General features: G+C 38.2%; 1 protein-coding gene across 10 annotated transcripts; it reads left to right on the top strand.

Moving 5' to 3' along the window:
• Positions 1–6,757: 6,757 nt before the first annotated feature.
• LOC136232662 (uncharacterized) lies at positions 6,758–12,465 on the top strand. Of its 10 annotated transcripts, none has more exons than XM_066021964.1 (15): positions 6,759–6,933; positions 7,023–7,212; positions 7,408–7,518; positions 8,515–8,552; positions 8,800–8,859; positions 9,160–9,295; positions 9,892–10,129; positions 10,340–10,453; positions 10,545–10,613; positions 10,715–10,734; positions 10,832–10,884; positions 10,993–11,023; positions 11,126–11,204; positions 11,715–11,851; positions 12,068–12,465. In XM_066021964.1, the coding sequence occupies exons 7-15, from the start codon at positions 9,955–9,957 to the stop codon at positions 12,122–12,124; spliced, it is 735 nt and encodes a 244-aa protein (XP_065878036.1). In that variant the 5' UTR covers positions 6,759–6,933; positions 7,023–7,212; positions 7,408–7,518; positions 8,515–8,552; positions 8,800–8,859; positions 9,160–9,295; positions 9,892–9,954; the 3' UTR covers positions 12,125–12,465. The 10 variants fall into 10 exon arrangements, with proteins under 10 accessions (XP_065878034.1, XP_065878041.1, XP_065878036.1 ...); XM_066021963.1 differs by having other exon boundaries at positions 8,515–8,605; XM_066021968.1 differs by having other exon boundaries at positions 7,023–7,228; positions 8,515–8,605.
• Positions 12,466–26,868: the final 14,403 nt, after the last annotated feature.

Genomic DNA, 26,868 nt, shown 5'->3' with positions numbered 1-26,868 from the left:
TTTTATCTAATTTTGTAATTTTCCTTTAAAAAAAATATTTAGTTATTTTAATTCTATATTTAAAGTGTAACTAATCCTCCTTAATCCTTGTAAATAAAAAAATAAAATCGAACAGATTTTTTCGGTTTATGTGGCTCTATTTTCTGTCCGGGTTCTATTGAAAATGAAATAAAGCCGAGCTGATTGACTCGAAAGGTTTTTTATATTCAAATACCGGCCCGATAATAAAGCCCATTATAATTACAAGGGAAAGTATGAAAAAAATATATGTGGTTTATCTAATTTGCAAATAGAGGCATGTGGTTTAAAAGTTTACAAATAAAAGTATGTTGTATGTTTTATTTATAATTATACGGTTAAGTTCTGATTACAACCAAAAACATTTTTATCTTAAAAAAAAATTATTCTTACATATTAGCAAAACATAACCTCTGAAAAAAATAACTTCTTAAATCAAAACAATAAATAATATGGTGGAATTTTACGTTTTTACAAATGTGACAGTTTATGAACTAAATTGATATTTAAGTTCATTTTACACGGTTGCAATTTGATTTTGGGATCTGTGTTTTGTCAATATATAAATGTAATTGAAAAAGTTTAAAAAATGCTCTTGATTGTTAATTATCAATTACTTAAAAGTTTAATTTTAAATGCTTTGTTTTGTAAAAAAAACATACAACATACCTCTATTTGCAAATAAGGCAAACCACGAGAATTTTTTTTTTGTATTTTGCCCTAATTATAATAGATAGTAACTTTTAAACAAATGCCTTTTAAAAGATACCTAATAATTAAAAAAATTATTAATTAATTTAATATTTTAACTAAAAAGATTTTATTATCTTTATATTAATTTTATTATTCATTTAAAGTAACTTAAATAAATATATATTTGATAAAAAAAATTAATTAATTTATATGGATTAAATTAAAACATCATGTATTATTAAATAAAATAATTTCTTTAAAAAGTCATTTGTTTGAAATTGGTGGAATAGTAAATATTTCTAGATTTTTCTAACACCTTCTTATCCTCTTCTTTGGGGCGGTTCCAGTATTTTAGAGACTCCAATTAGAAAACCAAGAAATAGGATGAACGTATCAAAACAGAAGTTCTAGTAGCTGAACAAAAATTTGGTACCGAGGAAGATTTTCAGATAAACTGGCTACCTATTTCAAATGAGCCAAAAATAATTCTTATAGAAAGACTATTGAAATGATTTCCTCCAACTAATTCATTTAATGAAGAAGTCATCTTACTCGTGTCAATGAATTAATAATAATGTAACCACTAAAACATTTTATAGAATTAATAATGAATATTAATTTCATTGAATTTCATCAATGATGTTTAATTCTGTGGTAATCATCTACCTTTTATATATTGTTAATAGATTATCAAAGAGAAAACATTGATTTTGTTAATAGGGCAAAGTACGAAAAAAAATACTCATTGTTTGCTTTATTTGCAAATAGAGGTCCGTGGTTTAAAAGTTTGCAAATAGAAGTATATTATGCTTTTTTTACAAAACAAAGTATTTAAAATTAAAATTTTAAGTAATTGATAACAATCGATATCATTTTTTAATTTTTTTTTTCAATTACATTTATATATTGACAAAAGACAGATCAAAATCAAATTGCAACCGTGTAAAATAAACTTAAATATCAATTTAATTTATAAACTGTCATATTAGTAAAAAAAACGTAAAATTCCACCATATTATTTATTATTTTGATTTAAAAAATTGTTTTTTCGGAGGTTATGTTTTGTTGATATGTAAGAATAATTTTTTTAAGATAAAAATGTTTTTGATTGTAATCAGAACTTAACCGTATAATTGTAATACTTTATTTTGTAAATAAAACATACCACAGACCTTTATTTGTAACTTTTAAACCATATGTCTCTATTTACAAATTGGGCAAACCACAAATAAAAATATAAGATCTGATGAAATCAGTCTTCTTAAGGCAGATTTTAGAGTAAATTACACCAATAGTATCTAAACTATACCTCAATTCACACTTTGATACCTGAATTACATTTTCTTACAAAAATATACCTGAACTGACGATGACATGACAATTTAGTACGTTTTGCCGATCACTGACGGTCAACGTGAAGGTTGACCATTTTAATTAAAATTTGGGACCCACAAATACTTAAATAACATAAAAAAAATTACAATATTGCCATCTCCTTCCATCTTCTTCCTCTTCCATTCTCTCTCTTCGTTTCTTCTCTACTGGATTTTCTCTCTCACTAAATTTTATCTCAAAATTCATTCTCTCCAATGAATCTTCTTCTCCAACTGCTGGTTTTTTAGATGCCAGATGTTGTACAAATTACATAATGAAATCTTCACTGTTAGTTCTCTATATTACAAATTCATTTTTTCATTACAAATTCGTTTTCACCACTAATCCTAAAAGGTAGGTGAAGGTGTGAAAGGTAAATCCAAAATAGATAAGTCAATAGAAAGAAAGAGAGAGAAAACTATTCTTCTATTCATCATCTCCATGTTTCTTCCAATAAACTCGCCACTAGCCTTCTAACGACACCTATAAATTCTTCTTTACTTGCTATTCAATCTTTCACTAATCTCAAATTCTTAGTTGTTTGATTCTTTGTTCATAATGAGGAGATGGAAGAAGTTCAGAGACGTTTCTTGCGTCTTCTCCAATGCCGATCGTAGATTCGGGATGAAAATAATTAGAGAGAGAATGAAAGAGGAGAGAGATTCAGATTTGTGAACCTGATTTTTGTAACCAAATGATAAAAAAAATGCTATTTTAACTCCATAATTGTAGCAAATTCAGATTTCCTCTCGGTTTCTTTTTTTTTTTTTGTTGCCAGGAAAATTTTTTTTTGTTGACAGGAATTGTGGATTAGATTGAAATGGGTTTGTAGAAATTGGGTTTTTGAATCTTGTTTTGAAATAAGATTGAGATGGCAAAGAAGTAGATGAAGAGGAGAGAAGAGTGGTTTCCATGGCTGTATAGAGAGAGAAAATTTAAGAGAGAAAAAGAAATTAGAGAGATAGAATGGAAGAAAAAATTTGGTCAATTTTTTTTTAAAAAAAAAAAAGTCAAATTCTCGTGTTGACCGGTTAAACGTACTAAATTGTCCAGTTACCTTTAGTTGATGTATATTTTTGTAATAAAATTTAATTCAGGTACCAAAGTGTGAATTAGGATATAGTTCAGGTACCATTGATATAATTTACCCACAGATTTTACCACAATGAGTAAAACTCTAACTATGTGTGTCGAATTATCACCAAAACACAAAGGAATAAGAAAGAAACGAATCGAAACAGGAGTTTGGAGACCTTGATAAAATTTGGCATAGAGAAAATTTTCAAATGAACTATCTATTTGTCTTGAATGAGCCAAAAATCACTCTTATAGCCAGAATATTATAATATATTTTCTTCAACTCATTCAAGAATTAATTCGTTTAATGAGGAATTAATTTTATTAAATTCATTTTTGTTAATTACATAGTGTAACCACTGATGAGATGTTGGGATCGAATAGTGTTCTACCTTCCTATGTAGTCCGCGTATGCTGGGAGGATCCTTGGAATATGCTCTAACGATCAAGTTAGTAATCAAGTGATAGAAAGAGAATATGCTTAAAGTAGAGAGAGAAAATATCATTTATTATGGAGTGAGGCGCCCATATTTATATGCATGATTTGGGGATCGAGAAATACCTTACTGCCCTTGGCTTATCTCAGACTACGACACCTCAGTTGGGTCTTAGGGCGACTATAGAGGGTACCTTATCATGTTCATAGGTCTATTTATTCCTAGGCGCCCACTTTTGGTGCACTATCAGTGGGCTTGAGGCTTAAATGCTCCATTAGTAGTCCCCCCCCTCGATTGGTCGTAACGAGGCAATGGGTGTGAGTCTTTCTAGGGATGATGGGTCTTCAGTTCTTATGTTGTTTTTATATCTTGCAGGTTGCGATTGCAAGGTGACTATGAAATGTCGAGTTTTAGACACGTGTCTTGCGCGAGTGGAGTAGTTGTTTGATGGTTTTTAAGAGCACATCTAGACATGTGTCTTATGCATGGATTTTTTTTTAGGCATAATGGCTCATTTTTTTTGAAGCATCTGTCATTTTTATTTAATGAAGGTTAATAAGGTGAGTGACGGTTGGTCTTCCGTGATCAATTATAAATAAGCGATTTATTTGACTATGTTGATTTCTTTCACTTTTCTCTAAGTTTGAGCTCTTTGCTTATCAACATTGTTACTAAATTTGGAGGGTAGTGTGATTTCCACTTTGTTCTTTATTTAGGAAGGTGGTGTGATTTCTGTTCTTTACATGTGTAGCATTGTCCATCATAGAAGCGGAGTATGTGTCATACTCATCTACAACACAAGAGGTAGTATGGCTAAATTGATTTATGAATCATTGGAATCTTACTACCTTTGATACTCTAGTCATGATAAATAGTGATAGCTAATTTTCTACTACATTTGCCAAAGATCAAAGGTTTCATGGCAAGACGAAGCACATAAAGATCAAATACCATTTTGTTAGAGAATTAATTTCATGTGGAAAATTTAGTGTGAAATATATTTCTACTCATGACATAGTAATTGATCCGCTTAATAAACATGTCAAGAGAGATATTTATGTAAAACATATTAGATCCCAATGATTGTGTATGGTCATATTTTTTCTCATATACTTGTAAAAACATGATTATCAATACAGTTTTTTGGAAACTTTTTTCAATACATGAAAATGTTATATATGTTGATATTTGTTGTTATATAATGCATGTCAAATACAAAAATAGCTCATCCACATGAGTGTTTGCCCATATTTTGTCATAACGATGACAAAAGGAGTAAGAATAAGGTTGTTTTTTAGAGAACGAAAGCTAGCTCAATAAACGTAAGTCTTATTGCATAAAGAATGAAATTAGTTTCATTGAAAGTATAAGACGTAATATATAGATATATTATAACGTATAGACATATTAAAAAGTTATATGGTAATAAAGATCATAAGTTAGTAGTAACTTGAGATACTCTGTTTTTACCGCTGGAAGTAGTCATTGTATGTTGTAGGCTGAAGTTAGATGTTTTAGAACATCTTAACTGAAACTTATATATGGTTTTTCTTGAGAAGATATGCTCTCCTTTCAAAATAAAAGGATATAGCATCATAACACATGTTTTCATATAATGTGTGATTAGCGACCACAGATGAAAAAACATTAATCATAATGGATCTCAACTTTTCCTAGTGTGAGACTCAAATCATGAAGCCATGGATTCTTGATTACTTTATCCCCAGGACATTAACTTATTTTGAAAGTATGATCTAACTTTACTTATCTTGGAAGGAAGTTCTGAAGGTTATGAGATAATACATACCCGTAAAATAACCCGATTATTAAAGTGAATTGGATCATGATGGAAAAAGCAAAGTAAAAGGGAAAGAATTTCATTTGATCACATTTAGTTTCTGTTTATCACTATCCAGACACTTATACTATGTGCATATTTGTGAGAATAGAAAATTATAATTGAGATCAAAGTTTTACATATGGTTGTGAGATGAATTCTGGGATAAGGTGTACCACCTGTCATTATATACGTTCAAATCAAAAGGTTATATATCTCCAATGAGTGTATAGTACTTGCTTTAAAACATGCCCATCGAGACGTTATATATTTCCAACGAGTATATGCACTACAACTCTCGGGTGTATGCAGATCGAATGAACTATTTGCAAAGTATGAAATGAGATAAAGAAAAACTTGGATTACGTTTTATTACATGCGAAATAGGAGATGTTGGACTTATTTGAGTTTGGACCGAATAAGAGGCCCGCCTATATATAGAGTGGGCCTAACCCAAATAGAAAGAAAATAAGGCTACAATTTTAACCTATCATCTTCCTATAATAATAGACAATTAAGTTGTCTAACCTAATATATATAGAATAACCTAAGATGACGGCTGCATCACTCACTTTCTATATTGCGTCACCTCCCCCCTCACATCAAATGTTATCCGTGTTATAATAGGTAATCTGATAACTTGTATAAAATATGTGATATTTATCATTCAGACGTTATTTCCATTGTATAATAAATAGGCAAAAGCTAACGGACGTGATAATTATGTTTTAAAAATTTCAATTAGAAAAATATAAAATGTATTATACTATTAAAATAAATAGAAAATTTAAATATTAAAATTATGAAAAAACACAAATAATTGGTTTTTTTTGGTAGGGACAAATAATTGGTTTTTAAAAATAAATAAATTATTGATATCTAATTAAATTTCTATAAATAGAAAATTTAAATATTAAAATTATGAAAAAAAACACAAATAATTGGTTTTTTTAGGGACAAATAATTGGTTTTTAAAAATAAATAAATTATTGATCTCTAATTAAATTTCTATAAATAGAAAATTTAAATATTAAAATTATGAAAAAAACACAAATAATTAGTTTTTTTGGTAGGGACAAATAATTGGATTTTAAAAATAAATAAATTATTGATCTCTAATTAAGTTTCTATACTTTTTTTTATCAATTTTTATTTTTAAAATTAATTTTATTTTATTTGAATTATGAGTAAAAAATATATTTTAATTTAAAATATGCATAATATAAAATTATTAAGAAGATTAAAAAATTTCAATTTATATATTTATTTAATACTTCCAAACTTCAAATAATGATTATGTTGTAGGGGTTAGATATTTATAGGTTTTTGTAACGTGTATGTAAAGAACCCTATAAACTATTGGAAAAATTAGACATCAAGTTTAAAATTTATTTCGGTAATTCTGTTTGTGCCGATCACTGTTTTTCTCTATTGCCTTACCTTTCTCTGGTTTGAACGGCCAGGGGACAAGATTTTCTCCGTCATTTGCTTGATCAGGTTTGAATTGATATTGCATTTCTGGTATTTCTTCCCAATTTGTTCCGATTTCTTTTTCCTATTAGTTTGTTGATGAAGATCTTCTCCAGATTTGCTACTCTTGAGTCCTTGACCTTTATCGACCGTGATAAACAAAACAGGAGAACGGCGGCGACAGTGATAAGCACTTCAAGGAGCGATCTGTTTTTCTCCTCTTCGTCCGCTCTCTCCCCTTTCCTCTTCATTTGTTGTGAAAACAGAGATCGGCGACGTGAGCTCCTCAAGTATTGATCACAGAAGGTTTAATAATTGAACGGTTTTTTCCTTTTTCTGTCCCTCCCTCCAATTCCTCATGCATTCCCTTTGCACCGTCATTTTGAGTTTATTACTCTTTTCGTTCTCTTCTTGGATTTGAAATCTATTCTGCATGATAAATAATCTTGCATGATAAATAATTTTAATAAATCAATTTTTTAATTGATGGCCTTTTTGCAGGCATATTCGAAACAATTTTAGAAGAATTTTGACTCAGACTGTAGGGGTGAGATGTAAGCTGCTGCTTCAACAGATTCTGCAGTTGAAACCTCAAGACATCTGCCCTTGACAGTAAGTCTTAATTCTCCATTTGGATTTCAGTTTTAATTTTTCTTTTTCTTGTTTTATTTTTTTCAATTCATGATTGACCGGTGTGACTTTTGATTATGCATCGCTTAATTGTTTTAAGTGTGATCAATCAATCACTGCCTTAGAAATTATACAATTTTTTTTATAGATTCTTCATGCTTTAGTGTATGTGTTGATAATTTTGTTTTTTTTTGGGTTTGTTTTCTTCATTCGGTTTCTCAAGTGTTAGCTTTGAGTATAAATTCGAGTTCATAGTATTCATGAGCTACGAATCTACGATCCTTCATCTTCTATGTTTATTGTTGTCATGATCTGTAACCTGCAATCTTTGTGCTAACTCTGAAAGATATGGTGCATTGTCACTGCCAGGAACTATCTCAAAGCAATCTGATTTATTGAAATGTTTTCTTCATTCGGTTTCTCAAGTGTTAGCTTTGAGTATAAATTCGAGTTCATAGTATTCATGAGCTACGAATCTACGATCCTTCATCTTCTATGTTTATTGTTGTCATGATCTGTAACCTGCAATCTTTGTGCTAACTCTGAAAGATATGGTGCATTGTCACTGCCAGGAACTATCTCAAAGCAATCTGATTTATTGAAATGTTTTCCAAAGTGCAGTTTTTTCGCATATTTTTTTATGTTAGGACTCAAGGATCACTAATCTACGTATCCCTCGTGATCATGTTGCTCTGCCACATGTTAATGTAGCTTTGCTCATTATTTTTTGCTACTGTGTTCTTCCATATCGGGTAACCTTCTAGTTAACGGCTAATGTTTGAAGTTCTATACTTTTATAGTTTTATGTATTTTACCTCTTAGTTATAGTTTTAATTTGATGTATATTATTTTTCTGCTTTAAAATTAACCTCTTGTGCATTCTGAGCATTGCTTACCAGTAGTACAATTCTTTTATCTGTGCGTAGTTGTGATGATTAGAGAACTACACCCAAACTGACTTTCTGATCACTAATCTAGGTATCCCTGGTGATAATGTTGCTCTGCCGCATGCTAATGTAACTTTGCTCATTATTTTTTGCTAATTCGACTCTGTGTTCTTCCATATCGGGTAACCTTGTAGTTAATGGCTAATGTTTGAAGTTCTATGGTAAATATGGTTAAAGAGTACTTTTATAGTTTTATTTATTTTACCTCTTAGTTATAGCTTTAATTTGATGTATATCATTTTTCTGCTTTAAAATTAACCTCTTGTGCTTTCTGAGCCTTGCTTACCAGTAGTACAATTCTTTTATCTGTGCGTAGTTATGATGATTAGAGAACTACACCCAAACTGACTTTCTGCTCATTTACAATTTCAAGGGAGTATGTTTCGATTTCTTTCTATAAGCATGAGTCAATTTTCAAGTATTAGCTTTGGAACTGAACGTTTCTTATTTAAATTTTTGGTTTTGTGCTCTATTGGTAGCTATCTTGCAAATTGGCCACAAAGTATATTCACATATTTTTTTTTTTGAGAAAAGTATATTCACAGTTTTAATTGTACTTGTTGTGGCCAAATTCCACCTGAATAAGTCATGTTCTTGATAGAGTATGAGAAGTATTTCTCATCCTTATTTGAAACAAACCTGAAATTATTTATACAATTTCTTTTTGTTAATTTAGGTGCTGATTTAAATTCCCGTTCCGCAACACTATGCTTGACTGGTATTTCTCATCTCGCCGCCAAACGAGCAGTTGGTTAGTACCACTGTGATCCAGGCCTAGCCTGAAAGCAGCAGGAATTTTCTCACTAAACCAGGTAGTAAGTGTCCAGTTCTGTCCTGTTTTGAGATTCATGCGTCGCTTCATTCCAGGCATAGCATATTATGCGGTTAATCAAAACTCTGCCATAAAACATAAATGTAAACCCTAACATTATATATAACAATATCCTATAAATAAATGTCAAAATAAACTAGTACGTCTATAATTAAATTAGAACTAAAAATGAACTCTAGTAACCAAGGTTAGCCAGGAAAAAATCCTTAGGGTGTGGAAGGAGATGCGGGACTGAAGCAGCCATAGTTGAGGGTGCTAAAGCAGCCTTTCCTTAGCCAGAACCTCAGGTATTGGTGATGGGCCAAGGGGACAACAATCCCCATGCACCCACTCCCTCCACCCCTGCTAGCGACCATAGTAGGATACCTCTTTGACATCCTCAGACTCCCCCATCTCTGAGGCAATTGAGAGGTGGAATAGTGACAGTTTCTTCAGTTCCATAAGCATTCCAAGAAATGGGTCATCAATCATTTCTCTTTCTTCAGGCAACTTCAGATAGTGTGATATTGGTGCGAGGTACACTCCAAACAATGACTGACACAGTGACATTTTTTGTCTATGTTTCATCTGATGCAGCTAAGTAGTTAATCTGATCACGGAGGAGAAGTGAAGAACACACACCAACGAGTCGGGACAGACATGACAATGGGAACATTGACGCAGGCATATGGCGAGTCATCATATTGGGATGACAGATACTCTAATGAATCAGGGTCTTTTGATTGGTATCAGAAATACCCTTCTTTGGCACCTCTCATCAATCTCTACATCCCTCGCCACCATCAAATCCTTGTCACTGGATGCGGAAATTCAGGTGCGTTTGTTGTGATCTCCATCAACGAAGCCTAAGACCTCCTTTCTTGCCTCAGAGGCTCAGATCCTTTTATGAAACTGTCAATTACTTTGTAATCATGTTGGATTGTTAATTCGAGTTGAATCGGATTCTTTGTTGTTTTATATGCATAAAGTTGTTCCCTTTTGTTTTTCTTTGTTAAGTTAACTTATGAAATAAATGTAAATGCAGCATTTAGCGAAGGTATGGTGAATGATGGATATGAGGATGTGGTAAATATCGATATATCCTCTGTGGTTATTGAAGCTATGCAGAAGAAGTATTCTAATACTCCCCAACTGAAATGTATTATAAATTAACTGTTTTTTTCAGTTTTGGGAGTTTTCTCCTTTTTTTTTTGGTTGCTTGTATATTCATTTCAGCAATGAATTTGCAGACATTCAAATGGATGTCCGAGATATGAGTGCTTTTCAAAAAGGTTCATTTGATGCTGTTATTGATAAAGGTACCCTTTTGGTTCGGTTTTCCTCTTCACTGATTGAATCAAATATGTCAAAAAAGAAGCTCTTGAAGTGATTGCTCATGCTTGTTTGATTTGGGTTTCAGGAACTCTAGACTCTCTCTTGGTAAGTGCTGCTTATGTTTTCTTCTTCCTGACTCTACCAATATTGGATTACTTAAAGTATCAGCTTTTACTTGCTTGGATATGCATTGTTCTATTAGTGTGGAAATAATTCCCGGCAAAATGCTGTCAAGATGCTCGAAGAGGTTTGGAGGTAAACTAATAAACTATAAACAACTATGGAAGTTGTTTCACAATTTTGTTTTTATTTTTCTTCTTGATCTGTTCATCATATATTGAAGCAGTTGATAACAAACTATAGGGTTCTCAAGGATCAAGGAGTGTATATCTTAGTAAGTACAATTACTTTTCATTAGTTCTTCTAACAGTTACAACATGGATGGGATATATTGTTTGTCTCTTGCATGCCTTTACCAGCCATACTAATGTTGCAGGTCACATATGGAGCTCCCATTTATCGCCTTAGGTTGTTGAGAGAGTCATGCCTATGGAGGACGAAACTTCATGTTATAGGTACAATATGTTCCTTTTATCACTTGTTAGTTGCTTGTCCCATTAATAGACATCTTCTGTTGCCCTCTTTAAGGAAAAATCTGGTTGGCAATTTCAATAGTCCTGAACGATAAAAAAAATTTCCCTCATATTGACCTTTCTTCTCTCTCTCCTCTTAACCGATTTGTGTTTTTGTATGTGTCTGTATAGGCGGGTGGGTGTGTTTGTTCACATTTGATACTAGTGAGAAAGGAAAATAAATAAACATGGTACATTTTAGAAGAGTGTGGGAGGAAGTGGGTAAAATGTCGCGGTTCTGATATGGCTTTCTGTATGCAGTATTATTGAGTGCCTGGGTTCAACGGGAACCTCTTAATCATGACACACCCTTGAGAAATGAACAAATGGGATAGAGATGTGTGTCAGAGAAACTTTTAGGCCTAGATGATTCCTACTTAATTTCTAAAATTTCAATACTTTTCCTCCTGAACTGTAATATGAAATTTTCTGAATGTTGATGGTAATATGCAGAAAAGTCAGTGGGAGTATCTGAACATCCAAAGTGGGAATTGACAAATCCTGTTCCACTTGATGATGATGATGGTGCCTCAGTGGAAGCAGCATTGGGAAAGAACCCTGATGTCCATTATATTTATATTTGTATTAAGGTAGGTGAATCGACTTTCAATCCTCTTCTCTCTTCTCATCTTTGTTGTCGGTAGTGAGTTTGTCGCTGGAACTGCAACACTTAGTTGCTTGACCAATCCGAGAGTGAGTTAGCTGTCAATAGTTTATTGTATTGATAGCCCTGCTCATTATGGATCAATATATAGAAATTTAACTATGATCAGGTTATAAAGATATTCTTGTGTTTTTTTCTGTAGGACGTATCATTGAGGTCACACCAAGAGCATGAAGTGTCAGCTAGTGAGAAACAGTAGCAAGTTTCAACTTTTTTTCCCAATAAGGGTGGCCTGATGCACCAAACACCAAGCTTATTATTTTGCTAGATCTGGATTTTTTGCTAAGCAATGAGTCAGTTTGATGTTCTGAATCTGAGAACATCAGATCACAAAATCCACCTTCAGCAGTTTCTTTTTATTATTATTATGTGAATGTGAATGCTTGAACATCTTAAGTTGCAAAGCTGTCCTTGTGTTATTCGCGTATTTCCGTAGCATTGGATTTTGATGTGTGGTTGTAACAATGTTGATTGAGTTTTTTTGATGTGTGGTTGTAACAATGTTGATTGAATAACTATTGAAACATATTTACTTGCGAATTCCTGTCTGGTTAAAGCTTATGTTTCCATGTAAGTGGCTTAAAAGTTCTAAACTGTTTTGTGAAATACAAGCCAGGGTAAAATTCAGGGAGATATTCGTGTTTGTAGCAACATCAGACTATTTTGGATTCCCTTTCAAAATCTGATGACTTTCTAGGTCCAGACGTTGATATGCAGTGGCATGGGGGCACTGGAGAAGGTAGATTAATCATATGAAGGAAGTGTGTTTATTTTGTAGAATGTTTCTCTAATCTTAATACATGATGATCCTTCTGAATGAATTTTTATAGATCTTTTTGGTGCAAAAAGCCTTGGCCATGATGATGTTTCTAGAAGAGACCTTAAAAGAAACCAAGCCTTGGTCTATAGAAATTAAGAAATTTACTTAACAAATGCTACTAGTTCTAGTTGTGCTAAATGCTTGCTCCCTGTACCATTGTTGTTAAAGTAAATATTCTTTTTATCATTTATTCTTCAGCTTTATAGCACTCTTAGTTTGTGATTTATATATTTTTTTTATACCATTTAAAAGAAACCAAGCTTATATCAGATTTTATTGTTTTGTAGAGAACAAAAAATAACCTCACCTCCTTCTAATCCAAGACATTGATACTTTCATCCTTTATTATTTATACCTAATACAATTGTTAGTCTTCCTTTTACGAGAATATAATTTATAATGACTCGGTTCAGAGTGGTTGGTGTTGAGCCGAGATATAAGGCATGAGCAAGGAGTGACCATTGTGATGCAAATGGGAGAAGGAATGAACTAAATTTTACATGGGGAATGTAAAGAGTGATTGTGCTTAATAGGTATATGTCTAATATATGTTGACACGTTTTAAAACCGTGAAATCAAGCCTAATACGTTGAATTTGAACTAAAGTGAATAATATGTATGTGGTGTTAGATGAATGTGTTACACAAATCTTATGGTGTAAGGTTGGAGACAAGTTTGTGTCGGTCATTACTTTTGTTTCCTTTCAATTTACGAGTTTTTATATTAAGCATCGAGTCCTCCATGTCATACTGAAGACTGTCATACACATTTTGACACATATTATTACCTTAATAAAATATAATAGTGAGATTTTTTATAACATGTGTAGATTCATATTATTTTTTCCAACTTACACACCCACTAACTATCTAAATTAACCAATTTAAAAAATAAACTTTGTTTACAACTAAATGAATGTTAGCCCTTGTTTTGGGAGTGGATGTTAATACATATGATAGAAGATAACAGAAAGGAAAGTGATGGAAATAAAAGATTAAAAAGTTAATTTTGTTTGAGAGTTAAAGCGTTAGCTCTTGTTGAAAAGTTTACATTACTTTTATTAACTTCCAATTTTGAGTTTAAAGTTTACAATTGTACATGCATTCCATGAAGCTTATACACATTATCCAACACCACTTGCCACTGTTAAAAGGATGGCTCAAACTAATAAAATAAGTATACTTGCGTAGTTTATCCACCACCACCAAAATAACCTCATTTCCACTAGCTTTAGACAACCCTTCAATGAAGTCCAGGCGAAGTCCATGCTTAAGTCAGACTAAATGCCTTCAGGTACGGGGAGTGGTTGGAACAGGCCTAAGGTGCTAACATTTTCATACTTGCAAGTCTAACATGCCATGCACTCCCTTATGTAATTCCTCACATCCTTTTCCATTCCCTTCTAGTAGAACAACTGTTGTAGCCTAAACACCTGAGTGTCTCCAACAGTTAAATCATGTGTCATCCGGAGTAATTTAGCTTTCAGTGCAGTATCATTCCTTACTACCACTCTTCCCTTCATTCGAAGTAAAGAATCTTGCCATATGTAGGTTCCTTTGTAAGGTGTGCCTTTTTGTAAGTCCTTGATAATAGCCTGTAGTGGGGGATCTTTGGTCTAACTAAGCCCAACCCCTAGAAGCAGACTTCCAACTAGTGTAGAAATAGCTAAGGCTGCAAATTCAGTTGTTGGCAGTCTAAAAAGTGCATCAGCTCCGATGTTCTCCTTTCATTATTTGTAAGATATCTCAAAGTCGTACCTAAACAACTTGGCTATATACTTCTACTGATGACTTGTTGTGATCCTTTGCTCAAGCAAGAACTTAAGGCTTTTATGGTTTTTCTTAATCAAGAACTTCCTATGAGCTACATAGTGATCCCACCTCCTGATAGCATAAACTAGTGTTAGAAGGCCTTTCTCATACACTGATAAGCATTAGTGTCTTGGGGCTAATGCATGACTAATGTAAGCAATGCGATGAAGTTCTTGCACCAGTACAACTCCAAGGCAAATGTCACAAGCACCCGTCTCAATTACAAACAACTTGTGAGGAGTGGGTAAAGCCAGAACATGTGTAATTGTAAATGCCATCTTCAAGGCTTGGAAAACAACTCCTACCTTATCTAAAAAAAAGTCTTTTGGTTTGTTGATAACTCCATATTGTCTAATGAACCTCTTGTAATATCATGTTAAACCCTGAATCCCCTGAGTTGTTTGAGATTAATTGGCTTTGGCCAATGATAACAAGTAGAGAAATTCTGATCAACTTCCGTCCCTGTGGGGGCGTCGTTGGGTTCGACGGGGGGAAGCTCCGATGCCAAAGTCAGTAAGATGATTCAAAGAAACAAACTGAATTGACAAAGGTTGTGAGAATGTGTACCTTGATAACCCAGGGAATCAGGCTATATATAGCTGAGAAGTTGTAACCTTCAGGTAACTAGAAAGTCTCCATTAATACTCCATTAATGGCGGTTACGAGTTATCTTTAACCTGGCAGTTAGCTAATTGATAACTCATTAATGATCTTTCTGGCCGAGTCGGCGGCCAGCCGTTATAATGGCGAATCAGGTGAATGAAGAGACATGCCTCATAGGTCCGCCAGCGGATCTCTCAGAACAGATCCGTGGAGATCCGCCTGCCAGCTCCCCTTTGGGGATCACTACGCAGCGTTCTTGAGGTGAATATCCCTTTTAGTCCTCAGGTTAATATCACGATGTTATCAGAAGCCCCCCCAAAATGCCCTTAAAGTCCTTTAGGGCTTTTGAGCTCCCGCGCGCCGTCATAAACACCTGCATTAATGAGCACACTGTTCAATGCCAATGGATGAATGACACGTGTAGTGGTCGCACTGTCCCAGGAAGGAGAAAACTTTATTCTTCCTCTTTCGCTTTCCCTTTCTTCTTCACTTCTTCGTTTTTACTCCATTGCTCGAAGCTTTTTCCAGGAATTTTTCAGAGTTTCGCACCAAGCTTCCGATTTCTCATGTAAGTTCATTTTCTTTTGCTTAACTTTTCTCTGGATGTTTAGAAGTTCGTCTTCATCTTCTAGATCAACTTCAGAACTTTTTAATTCAACCCCTTCTCCTGAAATAGAAGTTGATTTTAGTTGGACCACTTCGTCATCGGAGAACTCTTCTTCTTCCGAGGGCACGATTAACTCTGATTTAGCTGGGTTTAGTAACTCGGCGCGTAATCATTACCAAACTCGTTCCACTAGGAACCCGACTCCTTTTACTTCTGTCTCCGGTGCCGCTCCGGCCGGTGCATCTAGGTGGTTTCCGGGGACAATGGCCTCTTCTTCAATTCCTCCTAAGAAAAAGAATCCCCGAGCGGAGTCTACTCCGTCTCGTATGAGCGCCGCGGATCTAGTGGATCTGGCGAATCGCTTCCCCTGGATCAAGAACTATGAGACTCAGCTTGCCGCATCTCATCAACGTCCTTCCTGTCCGCCTAGCGGTTTCCTTACAGTATACTGTAGTCACGTGGAGAGAGGGTTCCGACTTCCTCTTCCGAAGATGATGACGGACATCCTCTCCTATTTTGACATCACGGTTAGCCAGCTACATCCCAACTGCTGGTTGGATATCGCTTTAGACTGCTACCTCGCCTCAAATTTAGGAGTAGTATATACGGGTCGTATCTTTAGAGCTTTTCACAAACCATCAAAATAGAAGTCCGAATCCTATCTTTCGTTCGCCAAATTCGGAGTGTATTCGCCCTTTAATGACAAAATGTCCAATGTTCATTGCTGGGATGAGAGATTCTTCTACGTGAAGATAAAAGATGGCGAACCACTGGGTTTTCCTTCATTTTGGAATCCCAGGCCGTTACATATGGCGGGCGATATGCGAATTTTAACGGATAGTGATGAGAAGGTGGCGGAGCTCATGAAGCAGATCAAGGCGGATGCATGGACATATGCGGATGCCTTAGCTTTCATGATGAGTGATATTCCATTGATTCGCCGGGAAGGGGATCAATTCATTTACTCAAAGATTACGCAATTTGACCAAGGTACCTTTCATTTCTTCGTGAACTTTAATTACTTTAATGTTTTCTTTGGCAGGGGTTTATCTAAGGCCAATCACGCTCTTGCAGAGAAGCGTAAGAAGTTTCTGGAGGCTGAAGCACGCAAGAAAGATCAAGCGGAGAATCCTCAAGCGGATACTGGAAAACGTCCTGCAGAAACAGTGGTTGAGCCGCCACTAAAGAGGAGGAAGACTACCACCACTGGAGGCCTTAAGCTTATGGCGGATGCCATGAGGCCCGCCAGGCCTGCTGGGGAGATTGCACAGGTAGGTTACCGTTTATTTTTATTTGTTCATCAAGTTTTGGGCTTGAGTTCTGATCTTTGAACGTTTGTGTAGACGGCGAAGCCCGATATTGGTGGATACTGGTCCGCCAAATTTGGAGCCCAAGGATCTTTCGAGAATGAATCCATCCTAAACGATTTGGATGAGGCCTTGGGTCAGGTGGGCGAAGTGCAGAGGAACCATAACAAGATTCCTGGTTCCATTCATGCGCAAAAGGGGAAAACGGAGCTCCTCATGGTGAGTTCCTTTAGCAAGGATTTCGTTTTGCAGAAAATACTGGTCCTTCATTCCCTTTTGCTTTTTGAGTGAATTGTTGAGCTTTTGACAGTTGTATTCTCGCATACGTACCATGGAAACAGAGCTCCTTCAAAATGTGGCGGATAAGGCAACCATCGAGAAGTTAGAGAAAGAGGTAGCGGAAGCCAATGCGAATATCGCTTCTGTTAATGCAAACCTCGCTTCCGCTAATGCAAACCTTGCTTCCGCCACAGCCGCCTTGGTTCTTAGGGACGCAGAAATTGAGAAGTTAAAGGCAAAGATCGTGTCTAATGCCAAAAATCACGAGGACGCCCTTGGAGAAGCGGAATATATGGCGGGTGAGCAAGCCTTTTATTACGGCGAAATGCTCATGGCGTACTTCTCACTGGCGCATCCTGAGACTAATTTCACAGATCCACAATTCGCCGTCCCCGAACCAGAGGATGTGGCGAATTTCAACAAAATGTCAGATGCTAAGGAGTACCTCCGTGATTATGTTCGGAGATGGATGAAGGGGCCTATGGAGGAAACCAAGCCGTCCACTACTATCACGTTAGATGAGCTTGAGGAGGTGCCCCCTAAGGCGGATGAAGGTCCGATTCTTGACCAGACTCTTCCCCTTGGTCCCACATCCTCTGTGGATAAGGAGGTATCTCCGACTGGCGTATCTGTGGATGTGGAGAAGGAAGATCCCCAAGCAAGCGCCGTTAGCAAGGAAATCGCAAAGGAGGATGCTCCCATTGTTACTTAGTTTGTTTTTATTTGTGACAGTGTAAAAACGCTTTTAAGTACAATTTGTTTTAATCCTTTATGGAAGCTATGTTATTTTACCTTTACATTTGCGTAAGGAAATATATATAGGCATCTAGGATTTGGAGTAGGTGGCCAGCCATACTCCATTGTATGAACCTTTGTGAAGGTTAGAAGTTGTTCTATTCCTTCTAGAGGAAGTAAAGCTGCCCAGGGGATCAATTTGCTACCTATCTTTGAGGTGAAATGATCCGCCCGTAGGACTTGTGAATCCTTCTCTGGAAGGATAAGAGAGTGTAAAGACCTTGCGTCCAAGGATCGTTTTAACTCTATTGGAGATTGGGATCCGTTTAGAGACGGATCCACCCATAAGATTGATGTTCTTATGTCTTTAAGGCGAAAAGAAAGTAGCTATAAGATAGCGATACGTTGTAAATGTGGAGAGCGTTGGATGCCCCCCTTCTTTTTAAGACTGGAATATTGATATTGCTGCAATAAACTTTAAAAAGAACATAGATAATAGAACAAATGATGTTTATTAATGGGAGAGATGCTTTATTACAGCAAGTAGGTCTTATAGGTGAGCCTCGTTAAAACCTTTAATAAGAAAACCCACATGGGAAAAAGCTTATTAAAGGAAAAAGAGTACTCAAGACCGTGTGTACACTTTATTTTCTGACAAAATATTTGCGAAGATTTTGGAGGTTCCATGTGCGTGGCAGTGTGTTGCCCTCCATGTCTTGGATTTTAAATGTGGCGAATCCAATCTTGTCCACTATCTGATATGGACCCGTCCAGTTGAGCCCTAACTTGCCCTTGCCTTCTCGAGACTGGACTTTGTCAGCCTTTCGGAGCACAAGATCACCCACATTTAGATCCACAAGCTTGGCGTTTTTATCATGGTAAGCTACGATCCGCTGTTTATATGCCGCCATGCCCACATAGGATTGGTCCCTGCGATCTTCTATCTGATCTAGATGCTCCCTTAGCCGTTTACCATTGTCCTCTTCACAATAAAAGGCCACTCTATCACTGGGGACCTGTATTTCGACTGGGATCACGGCTTCGACACCATGAGATAGGGCGAATGGTGTTTCCCCTGTGGTCGTCCTTGGGGTGGTGCGATAAGCCCATAGAACGCTTGTCAGCTGGTCCGCCCACTTCTTATCATGCTCTCTCAATCTCTTCTTTATCCCCTTTACGATCGTCCGATTGGTAACTTTAGTCATCCCGTTGGACTGGGGATAATAAACGGAGGCGAATCTGTTCAGGATGCCCAACCCTTCACAGAAAGCTTTGAATTCGCCACAGTTGAACTGTGTTCCGTTATCGGTGATGATGGTATGTGGAACACCGTATCTACCCACGATGTTGTCTTTGACGAATTCCACCATTCGTTCTGCAGTAATGGAGGAAACAGCTTCGGCTTCTACCCATTTGGTGAAATGGTCCACCGCCACTACCACGTACCTCCTCTGTCGGCGAGTCGGAGGAAATGGGCCAACAATGTCTATTCCCCAAAGGGCAAATGGACGTCCTTCTATGATGGGCCTCTGGATATGTTTGGCAGTATGTGATTCATTCGCATGAATCTGGCAACTATGATAAGATTCTACCAATTTTTGGGCATCCAATTCAGCCGTGGGCCAGTAGAAACCCGCTAACCTGGATTTCTTCAAGATGGCGACGGATGCTTCATGAGCCCCACATGATCCCTCATGTAGCTCCTTGAGGATTTGTTGTCCCTCTTCCGGCAGAATGCACTTCAACCAGGGATGGCTAAAGGATTTTCTGTAAAGGCCGTCATTGATCATGGAGAAATAAGCCGCTCTCCTAACTATCCGCCGTGCCTCTTCTTTGTCCTCAAGTAAGGTTCCATTTAGCAGATATTGGCGGATGACTGATCTCCAATCATCTTCTACTGTTGCGAGTAGGGATACTTCCTCTGAGGCGAAGGCTGGAGCTATTTTAACTTCGAAGGGACAATCCGGATCTGTCCAGTTCTCCTCATAAGAGGCCATTTTGGCCAAATAATCCGCCTCTGTGTTGGACTCCCTTGGTACGTGGATCAGTTCCCATTTAGTTTCCTTAGCCTCAAGGTGATCCAACAATTTTTTGACTTCCGCTACGTATTTGGCTAGAACTTCGTCTTTCACCTCGTAATTCTTGATTACTTGGTTGACCATTAGCTTAGAATCACTATAGATCACAATCCGCTCAGGAGTGATTTCTTTGAGTAGGCGTAATCCCAATATCAGAGCTTCATATTCAGCAACATTATTAGTTGCATGGAAATTTAATTTTGCTGCGTACCGTAATTTTATGTATTGGGGACCCTTGATCACAACGCCTACACCAGCTCCCTCCGTCGAGGAAGCGCCGTCGGTGTACATTGTCCATTCCTCTATTGGAGGCTTGGGATGATCTATCCCTTCATCAGTGAATTCATTCACAAAGTCTGCCAGGACCTGACTCTTTAAAGCTGACATGCTTTCATATCTTACATCGAATTCGCCTAGGCGAATCACCCATTCCATCAACCTTCCCGAAGTGTCTGGTTTCTGCAATACCTTTCTCATTGGTATATTTGTTCGAACCACTACAGTATGCGCCTGAAAATATGGTCTAAGGCGGATTGTCGTGGTGACAACAGCCAGCGCCATTTTATCAAGTTTGGAATATCTGGTTTCGGCGTCTTTCAGAACCTTGCTCACATAATAAATCGGAAATTGCTGGCCATCCTCCTCTCGTATCATGACCGTGCATACGGCTTTATCCGTAACCGATACATACATGTAGAGGTCCTCTCCCTTCAAAGGTCGACTCATCATGGGTGGTTCCGTGAGGAACCGCTTGATTCCTTCGAAGGCCCTTTCACAATCCTCATTCCACTCGAATGCCTTTTGCTTCTTAATGACCTCGTAAAAGGGCTGACATCTGCGAGCTGAACAAGAGATAAACCTGCCCAAGGCTATGATACGCCCATTAAGGCGTTGTACTTCTCTGATATTCCGTGGTGCTTGCATTTCTAGGACAGCCTTAACTTTGTCAGGATTTGGGCTAACTCCTTTTTTGTTGATCATGAACCCTAAGAATTTTCCATACGTCGCACCAAAAGTGCACTTCTCCGGGTTCAACTTAATGTTGTGGAGTCGGAGTACGTCCAGTACCTCCTTTATATCATCCGCATGCTTTTCTATGGTCGTACTTTTGATGATCATGTCATCCACATAGACAGAATAGTTATCGCCTTTACTATCTGCGAATATCTTGTTCATCATCCTCTGATAAGTTGCACCCGCGTTCTTAAGCCCAAAGGGCATAACTTTGAAACAATAAGTGGCTTGGTGTGTTACGAACGAGGTCTTGATTCTATCTGAGGGCTCCATGGGGATCTGATGATAACTTGACTTCACATCAGTAAAGGAGTACATGGCGTGACCGGCAGTTCCGTCTACAAGCATGTCAATACATGGCAAAGGATAGTTGTCTTTGGGGCAAGCTTTGTTGAGATTCGTAAAGTCAATGCACATGCGGTAAGATCCGCCTGCTTTTTTCACCAAAACGACGTTCGCCAACCACTGTGTGTAAAGCACCTCTTCAATGGCATCCGCCCGCTGGAGCTTAGTGATCTCTTCTTCTATCACCTTCTGTCTTTCCGGGCCATGATTTCTCCGCTTCTGAGCCACGGGAACTGCATCTTTATCAATGTTGAGCTTGTGAGTGATCACGTCTGGACTGATTCCGGGGAGAATTTCATCCTTCCATACGAAGATATCTTCCGCCTCACAGAGCACTTTGGTGATTGCATTTTTAATTTCGCCTTTGAGCCCTTTAGCCATTCGCACCTGCTTTTCATCCGCCATAAGGTACATTTCGGTCTCGCCCAAGGCCATTGTGACGCGCTCCTCTTCATCTTCCTCCTTAGATTGTGGGCGAATAATTAGTGATGCCGAATATGTCTCCTGGGCCACCTTTTGGCTACCTCTGATCATTACACCTCCCTTGGCCGTGGGAATGTAAAGTATTAAGTGGCGTATGGAGATAAGGGCTGCAACTTCGGAGATAAAGGGCCGTCCGAGGATGATATTGTAAGCTAACTGACCATCCAAGACAGAAAATTCCAGATCACCCTTCCAGACCTGATCATCGTCTGTAAGCTCACAATCCAGAGTGACTTGGCCTTTTGTTTGGATAGTATGTCCCGTCACTCCCAAGATATCGACCACAGTTGGCTCTACTTGAACGGGATCAATCATGAGTTTGGCGAAAGCTCCTCTGGTGATGACATTGCATGAACTCCCAGTATCAATCATTACTCTTTTCATCTCCCAGCCTTCCACCATCATAGTGACAACCAGTGCATCCGCATGGGGAGATATTTCAGGACCTACATCGGAAAAGGGGCGATTTAATGACGTCCTGTCAAAGGCGCAGTCCTTGCCTTTTTTAGCATTGGCTGGTATCCAGGTCCGCCTGCTATGACATTGATGGTACCCTTTCCTTTCTTCTTTGGGTCCTCCTTGGGTCTATCACCATCTCCTTTTTTGCCTTCAGTTTGGATGAACTGATCCAATTTGCCCCTCTCTATGAGACCCTCGATCTCTCGAGCTAACTCCCAGTATGCGTCAGTGTCGTGGCCATTTTTCCTGTGATATTTACAATAGTTTTTAGGATTTTTACCATTATTGGTGTACTCCCCTCCCTTCGGTTCGGGGTATGAAATGCTCCGTTTGTGTTGACTATTCTCGATCCACATAAGGACTTCACTTTTAGAAGCATTGAGAGGTGTGAAAGAGGTGATAAACGTTGATTTGCTCTTAGAATCTCTTCGCCGGTTTCTAGAGGAAGAGTCCTGACGCTTGTCCCTATCTCTATCTCGGGGACGAGATTCGCCTTTGTCCCTTCTAGGCGACGACGGTGATCCTCGGCGAATGTCATCCACCTCTATAAAATCTTTACAACGCTCCATCAACTCTACCTTGCTGGTGGGTTTCTTTCGAATGAGATCTTCCTGCAAACTCTTACAGGTGGTGTTTCTTACGAAACACTCCACAGCTACGGAGATATCCACATCAACGATTTGTATGCACAGCTGGTTGAAATTGTCCACATACTCTCGAAGGGATTCATTCGCCTTCTGTTTTAACTCAAAAAGCTTCCCAGATTTCACCACTGCAGGAATACAGCCGGCGAATTTAGCACAAAATTCCCTGCTCAATTGATCAAAGCTGTTTATCGAGCCTGGAGGTAAAGATTGAAACCACAAATAGGCTGGGCCCCCCAGCGTGGTAACAATCATTTTGCAGAGCACGGGCTCGGTGGCACGGTTGAGCCTAAGCAATATTCGATATTTTCTAACGTGAGCTTCTGGATTGTCACTTCCTGTGTATATTGCAAGATTGGGAATTTTAAAAGCTCTGTCTGTTTCCTCCGCCTCAATCCAAGTTGCGAAAGGCGAATCCCTATTGGCGAACGGGTTATGCCTAGCATTTCTTCATTCATACGGAGCACCAAGGCCCTAACTCTATCATCAAAATTTTCTGGATCCGCCCTGGGACGACCTCTTCGTGGCGATCTGCTTGGAGAAGAAGAAGAAGAACTTGAATCAGACGATGGATCTGATGGCGAACGCCCTCCCCCATTACCGCGTCCGCCTCCTCCTCCACTACCTCCTCCTCCGCCACCTCCACCTCCGCCTCCTCCGCCAGGGGGGAGCCGGCCCGTTTCCCCCTCCCTGGCTTCCTAACGTGATGTGTCCAACAGTTCCCGAAGGTGGTGGTGGTGGTGGTCCACTTGGATGGGGTGTCTCTCTTGGCCTTTTACTCCGTCCACGACCAGTAGATGGGGGCGATCTACCACGATGGGAGGATCTCGGTCGTCGGGGCGAAGGTGACCTGGACCGCCTGCCTTTCTCCTTTCTATGCTTTTTGTGTGTTCGCCCTTTGGATCCGCCAGGGGGAAGATTCGTCCGTGGATGCCTAGGAATATTGGGTCCGTCCAGATTTAATCCAGGTCCCGCGGATCCACCCGGTAAGGATGAATTATTTCTTTGACTTCCTTCAGCGCCATCAGGAAATAACTCACGATTGATTTGCCGTTCGCCAGTCGACGTCGTGGTGGTTATCATAGAATCCGTGTTGTGAGCTTGGAGGAATGAAAAACTTTGGGCGCCCGGTCCAAAGCTTAACAAAGGCCAAGATGATACGGCCGATGTGGACGCCATGCTCCAATGTGGAGGGAGGGTCATAAATGACCGCAGGCGATTCCCTGTCTCGGTTCCAAACCGTTCTCCAATTGCTTGGGCACACATATTGATGAAAGCATCTGGAGGCATACTATTTTTGACGTGCGTTGCAGGAGCAGTTGAATCAGTGCGGCCAGCACTAGATGGTGTAACTAATGGTGTTTCAATCCCTGAGGAGGGATTTTGATCTCCGTTTGTCATAGTTTTTTAGTGTGAACGAAAAACCCTTTGTTTGGTTAAGGATTCCACGATCACCGCACCAATTGATAACAAGTAGAGAAATTCTGATCAACTTCCGTCCCTGTGGGGGCGTCGTTGGGTTCGACGGGGGGAAGCTCCGATGCCAAAGTCAGTGAGATGATTCAAGGAAACAAACTGAATTGACAAAGGTTGTGAGAATGTGTACCTTGATAACCCAGGGAATCAGGCTATATATAGCTGAGAAGTTGTAACCTTCAGGTAACTAGAAAGTCTCCATTAATACTCCATTAATGGCGGTTACGAGTTATCTTTAACCTGGCAGCTAGCTAATTGATAACTCATTAATGATCTTTATGGCCGAGTCGGCGGCCAACCATTATAATGGCGAATCAGGTGAATGAAGAGACACGCCTCATAGGTCCGCCAGCGGATCTCTCAGAACAGATCTGTAGAGATCCGCCTGCCAGCTCCCCTTTGGGGATCACTACGCGGCGTTCTTGAGGTGAATATCCCTTTTAGTCCTCGGGTTAATATCACGATGTTATCAGCCAATTAGCCAATGCATTAATCTTCCTAGGATCATTTGAAAGACCTCCTTCATGTATCACATGTCTTAGGTACTTCGCAAAGCTGCTACTAAAAGTATACTTTCTCCTCTTAACCAACAATTAGTTCTCTTGGAGCTTGATAAACACCCATCAAGATATGTACATGAGATTCCATGTCAATGCTATAAACTAGAATGTCATGAAAAAATACCCATACAAACTTCCTCAAATAGGGTCTAAAGACCTTATTAATCAAGCTTTGAAATGTTGAGGGAGCACTAGTAAGCCCAAAGGGCATCACCACAAACTCACAATGGCGCTCATAGGTTGTGAAAGCAATGTTTTAGATGTCAGCATGATGCATCCTTATTTGATAATATCCCGAAGGAAGATCGATTTTGGTGAATACTATAGCTTCATCCAATTCATCCAGAAGTTCTCTACTGCTAGGAATTGGGGATCTATCCTAAATGGTCTTGCCATTCGATTCTCTGTACTCAATGCACATACGCCATGTGTTATCCTTCTTCTTGACTAGCACTACTTGGGAGATGAAAAAGGGCTAACATTGTGTCTTATCGTGCCATTGTCCAACAATTCATGTACCCTTTTCTGAAAAGCATCCTCTTGCAAGGTTGAAAGCCTATAGGGCTTGATGTTGATTGGTGAAGCTCCTTCCACTAAGGGTATTATGTGGTTATGAGACCTCTATTGGGGTAAGGAGGTGATCTTATTAAACATGAAGTGAAACTCCTCCAACAATGGTTTTAGTTCCTTGGGAAGCCTTAGAACTTCTGTGACTTCTGTTGTAGCTTGATGAACTTGAGTCAGGAAAGCTGTGTAGCCGTGGCTGAGCATCCTAAGCATATTGTTTTCTGAAAAAAGGCCTAAAGTAGAGTGTTGCCAACTTTTGGTTGGGTTGATGAGCAATAGTTTGTTGCATGTAAGGTTGCAGTTTAATAAACATCCAATCACCAACTTTAAATTGTCTATTTGTCACGTAATAAATGTTGCTTCATTCTATGTTGAGCTCACTCAAATTGAAACTTCATAACCTGCAAAGCCACTTCCCTATCCCTTATGAGTTGGTTAACTGACTATTGCTGAATCACAAAGAAAATAAGGAATGTACAGTGGGGGTAGTATTCTATAGAGCCCTCATAAGGAGTCATTTGGATTGATTTGTGAATTTCTTTATTGTATCACCATTCTGCCAATGGAAACCACTTCACTCAGTTTGGGATTTCCATGAGTTATGCACTTTAGATAGGTCTCTACACACCTATTAACCACCTACGTTTGTCCATCTATTTGTGGGTGATAAACCGTGGATTTGAGTAATTCTATCCCTAAAGTTTGAAAAGTTATGTCCAAAACGAGCTCAGAAAGATTGGATCTTTGTCTGAAACAATTGTAACAGGCATTCCAAGAAGCTTATACAATTGATCCAAAAACACTTGCGCCACCGTTAGAGTTGTAAAAGGATTGCTCAAACTAATAAAATAAGCATATTTGCACAGTTTATCCACCACCACCAAAATAACCTCATTTCCATTAGCTTTAGGCAACCCTTCAATGAAGTCCAACTAAGCCCAACCTCTAGAAGCAGACTTCCCATTAGTGTAGAAATAGTTAAGGCTGCAAATTTCGCTGCTGGCAGTCTAAAAAGTGCACCAGCTCTAGTGTTCTCCTTTCCTTGATCGTGAATCCAAAGCCAACTTCAGTTCAACGCTTCACCGAGATATCCAACTGTGGCTCTAAGTTTGTCGTTTGTATTCTCAATTCCGTTTGTGAATATTGCAATTCAAT

Source organism: Euphorbia lathyris, chromosome 6 (genome assembly GCF_963576675.1).
Source record: "Euphorbia lathyris chromosome 6, ddEupLath1.1, whole genome shotgun sequence".
NCBI lineage: Eukaryota > Viridiplantae > Streptophyta > Magnoliopsida > Malpighiales > Euphorbiaceae > Euphorbia > Euphorbia lathyris.
This window is presented reverse-complemented; position numbering and strand designations above follow the sequence as displayed.

What these genes read in the sequence shown, in the direction of transcription:
- LOC136232662 (XM_066021969.1), top strand. Translation starts at nt 9,955, where the DNA reads ATGACAATGGGAACATTGACGCAGGCATATGGCGAGTCATCATATTGG. An exon ending in CACTGGATGCGGAAATTCAG is followed by an intron (nt 10,130 to 10,339) that starts GTGCGTTTGTTG and finishes ATGTAAATGCAG; the next exon opens with CATTTAGCGAAGGTATGGTG. An exon ending in ATCAAGGAGTGTATATCTTA is followed by an intron (nt 11,024 to 11,125) that starts GTAAGTACAATT and finishes CTAATGTTGCAG; the next exon opens with GTCACATATGGAGCTCCCAT.